Source organism: Pseudophryne corroboree, chromosome 3 (assembly GCF_028390025.1).
Source record: "Pseudophryne corroboree isolate aPseCor3 chromosome 3, aPseCor3.hap2, whole genome shotgun sequence".
Classification (NCBI taxonomy): domain Eukaryota; kingdom Metazoa; phylum Chordata; class Amphibia; order Anura; family Myobatrachidae; genus Pseudophryne; species Pseudophryne corroboree.
In genome coordinates this window covers 700,063,758-700,078,641 of record NC_086446.1, presented here as the reverse complement: position 1 = coordinate 700,078,641, position 14,884 = coordinate 700,063,758, and the positions used below count along the sequence as shown (strand labels likewise).

The window sequence follows — 14,884 nt, the reverse complement described above, 5'->3', positions numbered from 1 at the left end:
TTACGGAGTCCCCAGCATCCACTAGGACGTTAGAGAAAGGTACACTTCTCTTCACTAATCAAACCATTCACCCCCTTATAAGCGATGTACTCATACTCACAGTAACATCAACGTGGCTTACATACGTCCTTAGCTGCAGGGATAGCACAATGTTCTATAATTAAGGGGAAAATTCAATTGCCGGTGAAAGGTGTGAATTGCAGCTGCCACGGCATTTAAATACTGACAATGGCATCTCGTCTCGAACCATTTGTGCGGCCAATTCGGACCCATGATTCGCCCTATAGGGTGGTGAACATTTTTGTGCGAGATCTTGCTATTGTGAAGTGCGGTGGGTGCCGCAGAGAATCGGCGGAATAAAAAATATGCTGGCAATTGAATTCCCCCATAAGGCTAGAAACCACAGGAAGAAATAAAACAATCTAACTTAATGGGTGGGGCACCAGCTGGTGTAATATGTTTGGGGGAAGGCTAGACAAATTGCATGGTTGGCCAAGGCCTAGATCCGCCCACGGTAATATACTATGCGCTGTGCTAAACATTTACTTGCCAACACTCAACTTTTATTACAGGAGGACAGGTCGGGTTCTGTATGTGCACCCTTAGCAAGTTACAATATAGCAAAGAGATCTGCTAGGTCTATTGTGTGAACACATGCCTGGAATGATGTCTGATTTTTTTCCTTATTGCCGTAATGATACTGGCAATGGAGATCATTATAACTTATATTATATATCTGTCATTAGATTACAATGCCATTTTAAAGTTTCCGAACTAAATTTGACCATTATATATTACACAACCAGGAGAGCACTGGAAAAAATCTCTACATGTCCTCGGACGGTAAGCTTCAAGTTCAGTACATGGGCACACTACCATGGAACAACCATTGGGGTCACCAGCTGTTTGCATTACCATCAGAGAATGTCTGCAGTCTGGGTCCTCTGCATGTCTCCTCTCCGGTGCAGACAAGGACTGTCCAGGAAGCTCTATTGCGGCATGTGTGAATGGAGCAGAATGGAGCCTTCCAAATAGTCCCCACCACCAGAGTTTAGACGTGCAGAGGACACAGCCCGCAGACATGCTCCGATGGTAATGCAAACAGCCAGTGGCACATATGGCAGTGTCCCCCATGTTCTGAACTTGAGCTGGGTGATAATGCAGCTTTAATTTGATTGAGTATTAAGATTTTATATTTGTTATATGTTGCCTGAGATGGGGACTTTCTGTCAGCACATTATTCCAGCACTTTGTGTCAGTATGCATTTAGATTCGCCATGTCCCAGATAGACCTTGGATAACTGTGGGTACGTTACTATGATCTAATAGCGATTCCACCCACAGTCTCTTTCTAAACTTCCATTCAGTCTTCCAACTAGTGATACGTTCTAGATATGTATGTGGAGTTCATCACTGTGTTCTGGCTGAGTACACCCACTCACATATGTTGCCATGGAATGCTGCCATATGCTATGGGTACTTCACATCGTTGGGCCTTCAATTAGAGGTCGAAATTGAGCGGAGGCTGACTGCATTCCCAATTAAGGAGAATTCTATCATTCTCTATGTGCTATCAGTATGAAAGCTTCTGGTGTAGCTGAGAGAACATGGATTGTGTCATGGAAACTCAGCAGGAGAGAACAGAATTTAGTTTGCTCAAACGCCTGGCATATAGGAAGTCTATTTATTTGTGAAACACAATTAATATATCAATGTCAAGCGATATTATCAGTTAATTATTGGTTTTAGGTACAATGATAAATAGGGGAAAGTAAATGAATGCTTGTAACATACAGTGGGCCTCATTCTGATTTGAAAGTAAAGCAAAAAAAAGCAAGTAACGTTAATCTGGAACACACCATGTAGTGGAAGGGGAGTAAATACATTTACATTTTTTTGTGCATGGTAAATACTGGCTGCTTTTTCATGTAGCCACCAAACTTTAGACAGGTTCATTTTTACGCTGATTTCAATTTGGATACCCCCCACCCAAATCTAAACCTCTCTGCATGTTACATCTGTCCCACCTACTGTACAGTGCAACAAGGTTTTGCCCAGATGCATAGTTACTGTTTTTTTTTTGTTTTTTTTTGCCTTACTTCCAAATCAGAATCAAACCATGTAAATGGACAGATACAGCCAGTAGCATTGGTAACTTGTTTAACAAATCTGGTGATAGAATCCGATGGCAGATAAGAACCACATGACCCATCTGGTCTGCCCCGTTTTATTTCTACAGATGTCAGATGCTAGCTTTTTTTATATCCTTTTGCAAATAAATAACAATTATACCCACAGTAAATACACAATTCTGAAAATGTGTCATGTTAGACGGCACTGTACATTGCAACCTGGGATTTAGACGTTCTTAAGAAAACAAATGAGGAAGTGCAAAACAGTCTTGCAATGGTTAGGTATATACATCTATTCATTCTGCACCGTGGAAGAAAAGTAGTTAATTATTTCAACTTACAGGCAAATTAGTGAAAACTTGAAATGTGCTTCGTAAAAAATTAATCAGGTCCATCAGGTATCCGCTCGCTCTTCCGTCCGGCTCTGACATTGTCCAGTCGTAGTCGGCCAGCTGGATGAATTCATCAATTTTTTGGTTGAGTTTGGTGTAGATTTCTTCCTCGGCTGCGTGCCTCGCGTCCTGAACAAAACAAATGCGCAGGTTAGCATCTTGTCTATTACAATAAATCTAGCCGGATACTCCGCTAAACTCCAGAGCTTCTCCAACATGACGAATAGAAATTTGCTTTTAAATTTAGATCTACAGTCTTGCAGCTTATTAGCAATACTTTGAAGGTCGTTAATCATAGTGTCACTGCTGCTGTAGTAACTCACTTACAGCTGAGTTGCCAGGACATCCTTTGCTTGTGAGCAAAACGCCCAAATTAGCAAGAGAGTAATAGATCATTTTTAAAAGCTTGTTAATCACTAAAGAAATGTCCTCAAGAAGAGACCGCCGTGGGTTCAGCAAACTCATTCTTTGTGTGCAGGTATATTTTCTATTGAGGTCAAATGAAAGTTATAAGAGCAGTATTCATCTCACAAAATGTATTTTGTATAACTGCATTTACAGAACTGTGAAAACAATTTGTTCTTATTAAAAGTAGTTACCATTCCTAATCACAGTCCACGTGGATCGTAAAGTATGAAAAAGTAAAAAATAATAATAATTTTTTTTTAAAACTCATGTCGAACTTTTGACCTGTCGACCTAGAAACCCTGACGTCCAATAGTGGTCCACCGAGACACTGTCGCCCTAGAGACCGGATACCGTCCTGTGTCACCCACATTCTGTGAGTAGAGCTTAGCCGGTGCTTCAAACAAGCTAACAATACACAGATGCCCAGAGTTACTGCGGATCACAGGCACCAGACGACAGGACATGCTGAATTCATGATCCATGCAGAGAGAGCTGTAAGTGCTTGCCAGTAATGTTGCCACTTTCTTCACAGAGTTGTAATGAACCTATTTGAAGGGATGCAGCTAATTTGCAGTCAGTCGGGATCCCGGCAATCAGGATACAGACGCCGGAATCCCAACTGCTGACAATAATGACAGCCTGAATCCCGGCTACCAGGGGCTATTCCCACTCGTGGGTGTGTACTACAGCCATAGAGTGGGAATAGAATCCGTTGCAAGCACAGCAAGGGCACTTTTTGCGCTCGCCCGCCGCTGACATACTGACGGCCGGCAAATCATACTGAACCCTATTTAAGTTCAGTCGGCAAGGGTATCAATACCAGAATTACTGATGCAGGTGCTACCCAAGATCTTCTCAATTTATTACCTACTGACGATTATGGCTCAACAATACGGTATATAGATAATGATGTCCATAGCATAAGGGAAGAAACTGACATCAGGAGTGGGGGTATAGAAATAATTAAAAGGTCAAATAGAGATAGTAGTGAGGAAGGCTGTATTAAGTATGATCGGGTGGAAAGGGTGGGAAAAGAAAAACAGTCGGTAAGGGTAATTCTAGAAAGGCACTTGTAAATTTAGATAAGATACCATTAAAACAAACGGGCAAGGGAAATACTAAGCTAAAATGTATGCTTGTGAACACAAGGAGCCTATCAGGTAAAATGGGAGAATTGGAATGGCTTGTATCAAAGTCTCAGTAAGATATTATAGGTATTACGGAAACATGGTGGGACGACTCTCACGACTGGGTTGCGAATTTGGAGGGATATTCTCTTTCCAGGAGAGACAGGGCTACCAAAAGGGGAGGAGGGGTATGTCTCTTTGTTAAACCATCTCTTAGACCATACTTAATAGATGTTATTTACGAGGGGACTGGACATAACGTGGAGTCGCTATGGGTTGTGATCACTAGTAGGGGCACTGAAGCAAAGAAACTAATCATTGGAACGTGCTACAAGCAACCGGATATTAACATACATGAGGAGGAACAACTCTTACAGCAAATTGAAAAAGTAGCAGGAATGGGGGACATCCTAGTGTTAGGGGATTTTAACTATACTGATATAAATTGGAGTAACGATTCACGTGTAAAAACTAGGAGCAGCAGGTTCTTAAATACATTAAAGGATCAATACTTGACTCAATTAGTCGAGGACCCAACTAGAGGTAAAACTATTCTGGACCTAGTTATAACCAATAATGTGGACATTAAATCAAACACTAAAGTTAGGAAGACCTTGGGAAACAGTGATCACTATATGATCACATTCGACATCAGTTTCAAGAAACATAGCCGTAGGGGATCAACCGAAACATTTAACTTTAGAAAAGCTAACTTCAATATGCTGAGACAGGCATAAACGACATTGACTGGGAAATTTTGTTTCATGGTAAGAACACAACGGAAATGTGGGATGCTTTAAAAGGGTTGCTTGATAGCAAAATTCACAAATTCATTCCCATGAGCAGTAAACGCAGGAGTCCTAAACAAAAACCAATGTGGCTTAATAAGAAGGTCAAAGAAGCAATGGCTAATAAGAGGCGTGCTTTCACAACATTTAAATCTAATGGAGGGGAGGAGTCATTCCAGTATTATAAGGAATGCAATAAAAGATGCAAAAAAGTAATAAGAGCAGCTAAAATTGTAAACAAAAAGCAAATCACTATAGAGAGAGTAAACAGTAAAAGGTTAAAGAAGGAGAATGTATGCCCTTTAAAGGATGAACTGGGAGCTTTGATAAATGATGACAAAATAAAAGCGGAAATACTGAACATTTGTTTTCCCTCAGTATTCACCAGGAAGGATCAGATGGTGAGGATAGGGCATAATGATAGTGAAGGTAATGACTCTTGGCTGGATGCTTGTTTAAGTGAGGAAGTAGTCCTGGAGAGACTAAGCAACATAAAGATTAATAAATCACCAGGCCCAGATGGTTTTCATCCAAGGGTTATTATGGAGCTTAGGTCACAGCTAGCAAATCCCTATACTTGATTTTCCATAGTTAAATTAGATCAGGCATGGTACCAAAGGACTGGCGCACAGCTGAGGTAGTGACTTTATTTAAAAAAGGAACTAAAAACAATCCTGGTAACTATAGACCAGTTAGTTTAACCTATATAGTGGGTAAAATATTCGAAGGCATTTTGAGGGACAGCATATACGATTATCTGTGGGCTACTAAGTTTATTAGCAAAAGTCAGCATGGGTTTGTACGGGACAGATCATGTCAAACTAACTTAATTAGCTTCTACGAGGAAGTGAGCGAGAATCTTGACCAGGGAAAAGCAGTGGATGTGGTGTATTTAGATTCTGCAAAAGCCTTTGATACAGTGCCTCATAGGAGGCTGATCATCAAATTAAGGGAACTTGGCCTAGGATATACAATTTGCACATGGATAAGTAATTGGCTGGATAATAGAGTACAACGAGTAGTGGTCAATGGGAAGTTCTCCAGCAGGGCACTAGTAGTCAGCAGAATATCGCAAGGGTCTGTACTTGGCCTGCTACTGTTCAATATATTTATCAATGATCTAGGTATAGGCCTGGAAAGCACAGTGTCAATCTTTGCAGATGACACTAAACTGTGTAAGGTAATTAATTCAGAAAGCAATGTGGAGTCTCTACAGAATGACTTATTTAAACTTGAAACCTGGGCGTCTAAATGGAGAATGAGGTTCAATATAGAAAAATGCAAAGTTAAGCATTTTGGGACAAAAAACACACTTGCGTCATAAACTCTAAATGGGGCAAATATAGGGGTAACTGTGGTGGAAAAAGATTTGGGGGTGCTCATAGATAATAGGCTTAATAACAGTACACAATGTAAAAATGCAGCAAAGAAGGCAAGTAAAGTGCATGCGTGCATTAAGCGGGGCATTGAGACAAGGATGTAATCCTGCCACAATTGGTACGTCCGCACCTGGTATATTGTGTTCAATTTTGGGCACCATATTACAAGAAAGATATCAGGGAACTAGAAAGAGTTCAAAGGCGAGCTACTAAATTGATTAAAGGGTTAGAGTCACTGGAGTACGAGGAAAGGCTTACTAGGTTAAATATGTATACTCTAGAAAAGAGGCGTCTAAGAGGAGACATTATTAATATCTTCAAATATATAAAGTGTCATTACAAGGTATTAGCAGGGGACTTGTTTATTAAAAGAACTCTGTATAGAATACGTGGGCACTCGCAGAGGCTAGAGGAGAGAAAGTTCTGTACACAACGTAGGAAAGGGTTATTCACGGTAAGGGCAATAAAGATTTGAAACTCCCTGCCGGAGAAGGTAATAATGGTAGACTCTGTAAATGCATTTAAAAACGGACTGGGCAAATTTCTAACTGGAAAATGTATCCATGGCTATAGCATTTAACATATTGACATTAAATACCTGGGAGTGGTAAGAATCATAGTTGTCAATTGGTACTAAACGATTACTTCAGCAGGCGCATTGTAATATGAACAGCTTAACACAGAATACAAGTTGAACCCGATGGGCTTTTTGCCTCTTTTCAACCTCTCTATGTAACAGTGTAACTACTATGAGCGCAACTAAAACAAAGTGATTTACCATGACCATATGAAAACCATCCATGTACAGTTGTGCTCATAAGTTTACATACCCTAGCAGAATTTGTGATTTTCTGGCCATTTGTCAGAGAATATAATGATAACTCACAAACTTTTCTTTCACTCATGGTTAGTGGTTGGGTGATGCCATTTATTTTCAAACAACTGTGTTTACTCTTTTTAAATCATAATGACAAAATAAACTACCCAAATGACCCGATCAAAAGTTTACATACCCTGGAGATTTGGGCCCGATAACCAGGGCCGGTGCAAGGTTTCTCGGCACCCTAGGCAAAACTTCTGCCTTCTGCCCCTTCCCCCTACCCACCCTTCAGATGAAAGGCATGCTGCTCTCACCCCCTCCCCCCTACTCTGTTAAATGTCTGCTGTTCTATCCCCCCAAAATCTGTGTTCATGCTGTTGCTCATCCCCCCAGACTGTGTGCATGCCTGCTCCTTATCTCCCCCCCCACCCCCTCACCACACCGCTCCTCTCGCCCTCTTTCCTTATCAATGCAGAGAATGCACTGTGCAGCCACCTTACCTGCAGGCTGCAGTGCAGAGTTGGAACTGAGTAGTCTGTGAAAGAGCCTGGAATGAAGAGCAGTGCTGCATGTCACCCCCCAGCCAAGACTCCAGGAGCTGTCAAAGTTACTGCCTGTGCCGGGTGGAGGTGGAGCTGGAGGCTGCAATACGGGAGCTTAGCAGTCACGGCTACTGTAAGATACGCATTCTGGGGGATTGCAGTGGCTGTGAAAGGTAGGACTATGCTACCTTTTTAGGCAGCTGTAGCAGGCCGCCCCCTCAGGTCCCGGCGCCCCTAGGCAGCTGCCTAAAGCTGCCTAGTGGAAGCTCCGGCCCTGCTGATAACATGCACACAAGTTGACACAAACGGGTTTGAATGGCTACTAAAGGTAACCATCCTCACCTGTGATCTGTTTGCTTGTAATCAGTGTGTGTGTATAAAAGGTCAGTGAGTTTCTGGACTCCCGAAAGACCCTTGCATCTTTCATCCAGTGCTGCACTGACGTGCCTGGATTCTGAGTCATTGGGAAAGCAAAAGGATTGTCAAAGGATCTGCGGGAAAAGGTAATTGAACTGTATAAACAGGAAAGGGATATACAAAGATATCCAAGCAATTGAGAATGCCAATCCGCAGTGTTCAAACTCTAATTAAGAAGTGGAAAATGAGGGCTTCTGTGGAAACCAAATCACTGTCAGGTAGACCAACAAAAATTTCAGCCACAACTGCCAGGAAAATTGTTCAGGATGCAAAGAAAAATCCACAAATAACTTCAGCTGAAATACAGGACTCTCTGAAAAAAAGTGGTGTGGTTGTTTCAAGATGCACAATAAGGAGGCATTTGAAAAAAAATGGGCTGCATGGTCGAGTCGCCAGAAGAAAGCCATTACTACGCAAATGCCACAAAGCATTCCGCTTACAATACTCCAAACAGCACAGAGACAAGCCTCAAAACTTCTGGAACAAAGTCATTTGGAGTGATGAGACCAAAATTGAACTTTTTGGCCACAACCATAAACGTTACATTTGGAGAGGAGTCAACAAGGCCTACGATGAAAGGTACACCATTCCTACTGTGAAACACGGAGGTGGATCGCTGATGTTTTGGGGATGTGTGAGCTACAAATGCACTGGAAACTTGGTCAAAATTGTTGGCAAGATGAATTGAGCATGTTATCAGAAAATACTGTAGGAAAATTTGCGCTCATCAGCCCAGAAGCTGCGCATGGGAAGTACTTGAACGTTCCAACATGACAATGATCCAAAACACAAGGCCAAGTCGACCTGTCATTGGCTACAGCAGAATAAAGTGAAGGTTCTGGAGTGGCCGTCTCAATCTCCTGACCTCAATATCATTGAGCCACTCTGGGGAGATCTCAAACGTGCAGTTCATGCAAGACAGCACAAGAATTTACAGGAACTGGAGGCTTTTTGCCAAGAAAAATGGGCAGCTTTACCATCTGAGAAAATAAAGAGCCTCATCCACAACTTCCACAAAGGACTTCAAGCTGTCATTGATGTTAAAGGGGGCAATACACGGTATTAAGAACTGTGGTATGTAAACTTTTGATCAGGGTCATTTGGGTAGTTTCTGTTGTCATTATGATTTAAAAAGAGTAAACACAGTTGTTTGACAATAAATGGCTTCACCCAACCACTAAACATGAGTGAAAGAAAAGTTTGTGAGTTATCATTCATATTCTCTGACAAATGGCCAGAAATCACAAATTCTGCTACGGTATGTAAACTTATGAGCACAACTGTATACAAGCTGAAAGCTAAAGGTATGCATAAATAAGCACTGTTTAGTTTAAATCAGCACCAGGGAACGTGAGAGTACGGAAGGACTATGTATGCAAAAAAATAATGCATTTTTCATGATATGTCCAAAGTTCCCATAAACTATAACGTGTCTGTGGGTCCAGCCTTATAGAGATCAATAATCCATATTCCATGGGCTGTTTATGTTGCATTAATTGAGTGGTGAAAACAGCTTAGACGTAATGAACACAAAAAGTGTCCCATTGTGCATACCCTAATTCATCTATAAATGAAGGTGCGTAAGGCTTGTGACCAGGGCCGTCTTTTCATATGGGCTTAATGGGCACTTGCCTAAGGGCCCTAGGAGTCTAAGGGTCCTAGGCTGATAGCTGAGGGTCCCCTTTTTCCAGGGGTATCAGATTTTTGAAAATCGGCTCTGGGGAACCCGAGATATCCAACTTCAAAGCAGTGTTCCACCTACAAGCCTGTTAATTGCTCTTCCTAGCCAGATATCTCGGGTTCTGTCTGATTTAGAGTTTTCCAAAAGCTGGGATTTTCCCCTTTCAGAGGATGCTGACAGTTTGTCTTTACTAGGCCCAGAACCAGAGATATCAGCCTTCCAGCAGCTGGTCCCTGCTCCAGCTCCACACACCTGGAATGCAGTTTTATATATTAGTCAGTGGATTGCTCTGGTTTCTGAACTCTGATCCCCAAGTTCACAGTACCTCCTGAAAGGTGGGACTCTCTAGCGTTTTATCCCATTTAAAGCTAAGAAATCTATTTCCAGGAACTGGAGATATCTGTAGTCAAGCAAGCTGCCCTCCCACTGGAAAATTATAAATATTAAGCCTACTCCACTATCCACCCCTCCCCAGTGTATTGAACACTCCCTACTACCCTGGAAGTCATGTATAGGGGCCCCTTCATTCAGCCCAATGCCCCCTTCTACAGTTTAGTATTCTCCTTCCCGCCCTATCTCCCACCATCTGTGCAGTAAAAGAGTAATTAGCAGAAATTACTGCTTCAGTAATCAGATCTGAATTACCCACATTGTACTTAGTTTAAGCAGTGAACTGTTTATCCCACTGTGCTCCCTTCTTCTGTATGCAGTTGATACACAGGAAAATGTGCACCTCTCACTAAATGGAGATATGAAATGTATCAAATCCTGGAGATAAGTACCAACCAATCAGAATCTGTCATTTTTCTAGCACCACCTGTAAAATGACAGTTAGAAGCTGATTGGTTGGTACTTTATTTCTATCAACTTTATTGCCAGGATTTGTTAAATCTCTTCCTTATTCCTTCATTTTATTGGAAAGTAGGTGCTTGCTAGTCAACTGATTAATGAGTACACATTGTTTTACTGTGAGTACAGGCAAACATTTTATGAGCTGAAAAATATTCATGAATGTAGCCTTTGAATTCACTAGTAATTAGTGACGTCACCTTTGGCTTCATGCCTTAAGCTGGGTTCACACTTATACTTCGGGCATTCACTCTGACATCGGAACATCAGAATGCATCGGAATGCCCGCTGGAGAAACTTTAATGAAGGACGAAATTATAAATTTCCGTCCTTCATTAGCATACGTCATGACGCTAGTGATAGCACTTTGTTTTATGTGCAGCGCTTTAAACCAAGCGTCCGTCACAAGCGACCACAGAATCGCGTAATCCCCCATACACACTGAGCGATGGGGACAATATGTCATTCTGAAACGGCATATCATGCCGACATTGCTGCACTGTGTACCCAACTTCAGCATGTCACTAGTTGGTTATGAATTCACAGGCTAAAAGTCGGTGCAGACCAATTTGTTTATTTTTTTTAAGACTTCATACTGAAAAAAAGTAAGGTACACCAAAAACAAAATAATATAATATCATGTCGACTATTTTAATCTCACCCACATACAAAAATATGAACCAGATTTGTATATAATTTAATAGAAAGACGCAAAATACTTAATGAACAAATTATTAGCTCAGGTCTTTCCACTGATCTCTTGTGTTTCTTTATCAAAATTTCTTGAAAACGTTTTTGTTCAGTTTGAGCGTTAGTTTTATTTATATTTGCAGGGAATAGCAATGGGGTTAAATATGGCTCCATCATATGCCAACATTTATCAATATGAATGTCAGCGCATTTTGAATGGTCAGCAATTTTCTCAGCACATCGTATTTTATGCATGAAATATCAACAACTTCTTTGTATTGGAGAGGAGTGTCAAGTGGTTTAGTTTGCTGACAAACTGGATTACACTCTTCATTTTGCCCTATTCATTAATCCTAAAGTCGGTAACATTTTTGACATTCGTGTAACTCATACTTTGGGAAGCTGCAACTCCTAAAGGTTGTATGGATCCTAGATAGGGGTTATAATAGAGCAAATATTGGCAAAACATTCAATGCTGTGTCAGTCTTAATTTTAAATATCTCCTTGCCCCCCAAAAATAAAATACTGCTTCTAAAAGGATTCAATTCATTTGTTCTTTTTCAAAGGACCTTGAGGACCATTAGAACTTAATAAACAATGACAAATTATCGGAATGGATCCCCTACTTTATGAAGACCTTTCTAGGATTTTCATATAAGTGAAGCTACATTCTCAAGAACAGTTTGTAGTCAAGAATGAGTTAGAGGAGTCGTGACTAACTCCTAGAACTGGGGTATTTTGGCGCACAAGCAGTATAAATTATCATGTTCTGATCACTGGTAATGTTTTCACAGAACGGAAAAACTGAATAATGCTACAAGACTGAACCAAAAATAATGTATGACAGTACTTTCATTGTATTTATCATAATTTTTCATGTAAAAACTTTATGTAAGAAAAACATGTAGGATGCTCAAAGAATGTATAGCATTCTATGGTTCAGCTATAAAGCAAGCTTATCATTGTGTTGCTTAAATACTTGATGACACACTACCAGCTGCTAGACATTTAAATTAAGATGGGCCTTGGATACATGACAATAGAACAGGTTCCATCTTTGTACAGAAATATTAACAAGGATTGGATCGTGAGTACTAAAGGAAGATTTTGGTTTGTCGTATTACAGTATGTATAGTCTTTGATTAGGATGTGGCTATGACCCCTTTGAATCAAGTGGTGCATGGATGGAAAGATCTGTATGTGGTACATTTATTTACACAGATAACATGGGTTACCCTATGGGTGTTTGTACCTGTCTATATGTATATCAAACTATGTGTGATTAGTAATACTAAATTTGGCTATAATTTTGAGCCTTGACTAATATCCTCATCATTGACTCCATCTGTATCTGTTTACTAATACTGATTTCATGTGTTATCTTATTTTTTATTTTTATTACTTTTAAAAGGATTAATTTTGTCAGCGTTCGGAGTCTTACCGGTACACTGGGGCCGCGGGGCTGGCTTCTTTGGTGGTGTGCGGGCAGCGGCGGAGGTGGGCTGCTGCGCCGGGTCCGTGGGCAGCAGTGAACAGAAAAAAATTTCTGTTCACCTTGACAAAGGGGCGTGCGAGCCCCGAAACGTTGGTGTGATATGCTGATGTGAATACACGGTTTATGCTGGCAAGACTCCGAGTGCCGCAGATTTTCTTTCTACTGGTATTTATATATATATATATATATATATATCCATGCAGAGGATCCGGCACTCCAACCATAAATATTGTAGATGCTCTGGTGCCTTCTTTGAGGGGTCTGCGCCCCAGCACATGCAGCAAATAAACAGGAAGCGGCACTCAGAGACGTGGTAAGTAGTGCAAAAATAAAGCAACCAAGCTTTAATATATCATCACATCATCAACGTTTCGGGGTTGTCCCCCTTCATCAGGATAACAACAAGTGATCACAAAACAAACTTTATACCTTACCCCCACCAATGGAAAATATTCAGTATTCCCGCCAGCGTCCGCGCAGACCTCCGCCACTCCCCCCTGCATACACGGCTGTTTGCCGGAAGAGGAAGTGACGCGGACCACCAAACAGACTGCTGGGTGTGTTACCATGGAGACGCGGCACTGCTCGTATACCAGGAAGCCGCCAGCGTTGTCACGGAAACCCGTGCATCGTAAGCTGATTAAACTAAAGAATCCAAGTGCACATAGCAGCAAACCATGTTAGCCGCATCCCGTCTACCTGCAGTGTCAAATCATCCATCTTATAACCATAAATACATACATAAAAAAACAAACACAACAAAAAATTGTGACATTATTACAAACAAATAAAACCAATCTGCATCTCATAGAATCCGCTGCTACATTGTTATCAATTTTAGGTCAAATGACAAGAATAACATTCTCACATACTAAATTGTATATATCATGTGACACACAACTGGTACCTCAACAAGTACATAAAGGTCTAATGATAAACTCTATATATATTGTCTACACATGTATACACGGGTATAAATTTAAACTTGAATCATTTCTAAACAATTATATGTTACCCCTGTAAATGTTTTATACCGTGTCGTCTTATGTCAAAACATGTATACCACACCAGCCTAATATGGACACATTCAAAGAAAACAATTGAGACCCATAGTCTCATTCAGGCCTTTAGGGGCCATGGTGTCCAGGCGGTAAATCCACCGGGCCTCCAGCTGTAGTAATCTTTTATGTCTATCACCACGTCGTAGGGATAGAGGTACATGATCGATAATTTTATAACGTATGGTGGCCACACCATGTCCCAATCGGGCAAAATGGCGTGCCACCGGTTGTTCACTATTCCCTATAGAAAGTGCGGCTCTAATGGCCGCCCTATGTTGTGCCATCCTCTCTTTGAATTGGCATACCGTTTTGCCTACATACTGGAGCCCGCACGGGCAGAACAGCACATAAATCACAAATTTAGAGGTACAACTAAGGGGCCATCCGATTTTAAATCTCTTACCCGTCTGGGCATGCACAACAGTGTCCCCTGTCTGGAGGTATCCACATGTCGTGCATCCCAGACAACGATAGCATCCGTTTTTTCTAGTTAGAAAATTTGATGTCTTGTTTTGACCTAACCCCGTGATGTCGGTCCGGACAATAATGTCCTTGATGTTCTTACTTCTAGAATGGCCTGCAAGTAAGCGAGTGCCATGCAGGCTTTTCAAGCCTGGATCAGATGTCACCAACGGCCACCATGATTTAACATATTTCTTTTTTGCCGTGCTTTGTGTATTAAATTCCGTGATCCACGGGATGGAGTTCTGTAAAGACTCTTTCTTACGCTTTGTGCTGGACTCTGACAAGAGGGTTTGGCGTGTGTGGCCTATTGCCCTGTTTTTGGCTTTTTCCAGCTCAGGGATAGGATAGCCCTTGTCTAGAAATTTTTTTGTCATAATTTCCAACTGCCTCACGGTATCCTCTGGGTCACTAGTGGTCCTACATACCCTCAAGTATTGAGAATATGGCAGACCCCTAACAGTAGACCTTGGGTGGAAGCTGTTATACCTAAGCAGGCTATTTCGGTCCGTAGGCTTCGTATACAATGTTGTTTGTATCCGTTGCTGGACAATCAAAATTTTTATATCTAGATAATGAATCTCTGTGGTGCTGGTGTTATATGTGAGTTTAATTGGACTAGAAGACTTATTGTGATTATC

At 41.2% G+C, this 14,884-nt stretch overlaps 1 protein-coding gene across 5 annotated transcripts in view; it reads right to left on the bottom strand.

Moving 5' to 3' along the window:
• Positions 1-14,884, bottom strand: part of LOC135056636 (exocyst complex component 6-like) — a 606,161-nt gene that overhangs the window by 179,305 nt on the left and 411,972 nt on the right. For all 5 annotated transcript variants that reach the window (XM_063962052.1, XM_063962055.1, XM_063962057.1 and 2 more), the window contains exon 18: positions 2,474-2,653. In XM_063962052.1, the coding sequence (XP_063818122.1) occupies positions 2,474-2,653 (180 nt within the window). The remainder of the gene's footprint in view (positions 1-2,473; positions 2,654-14,884) is intronic.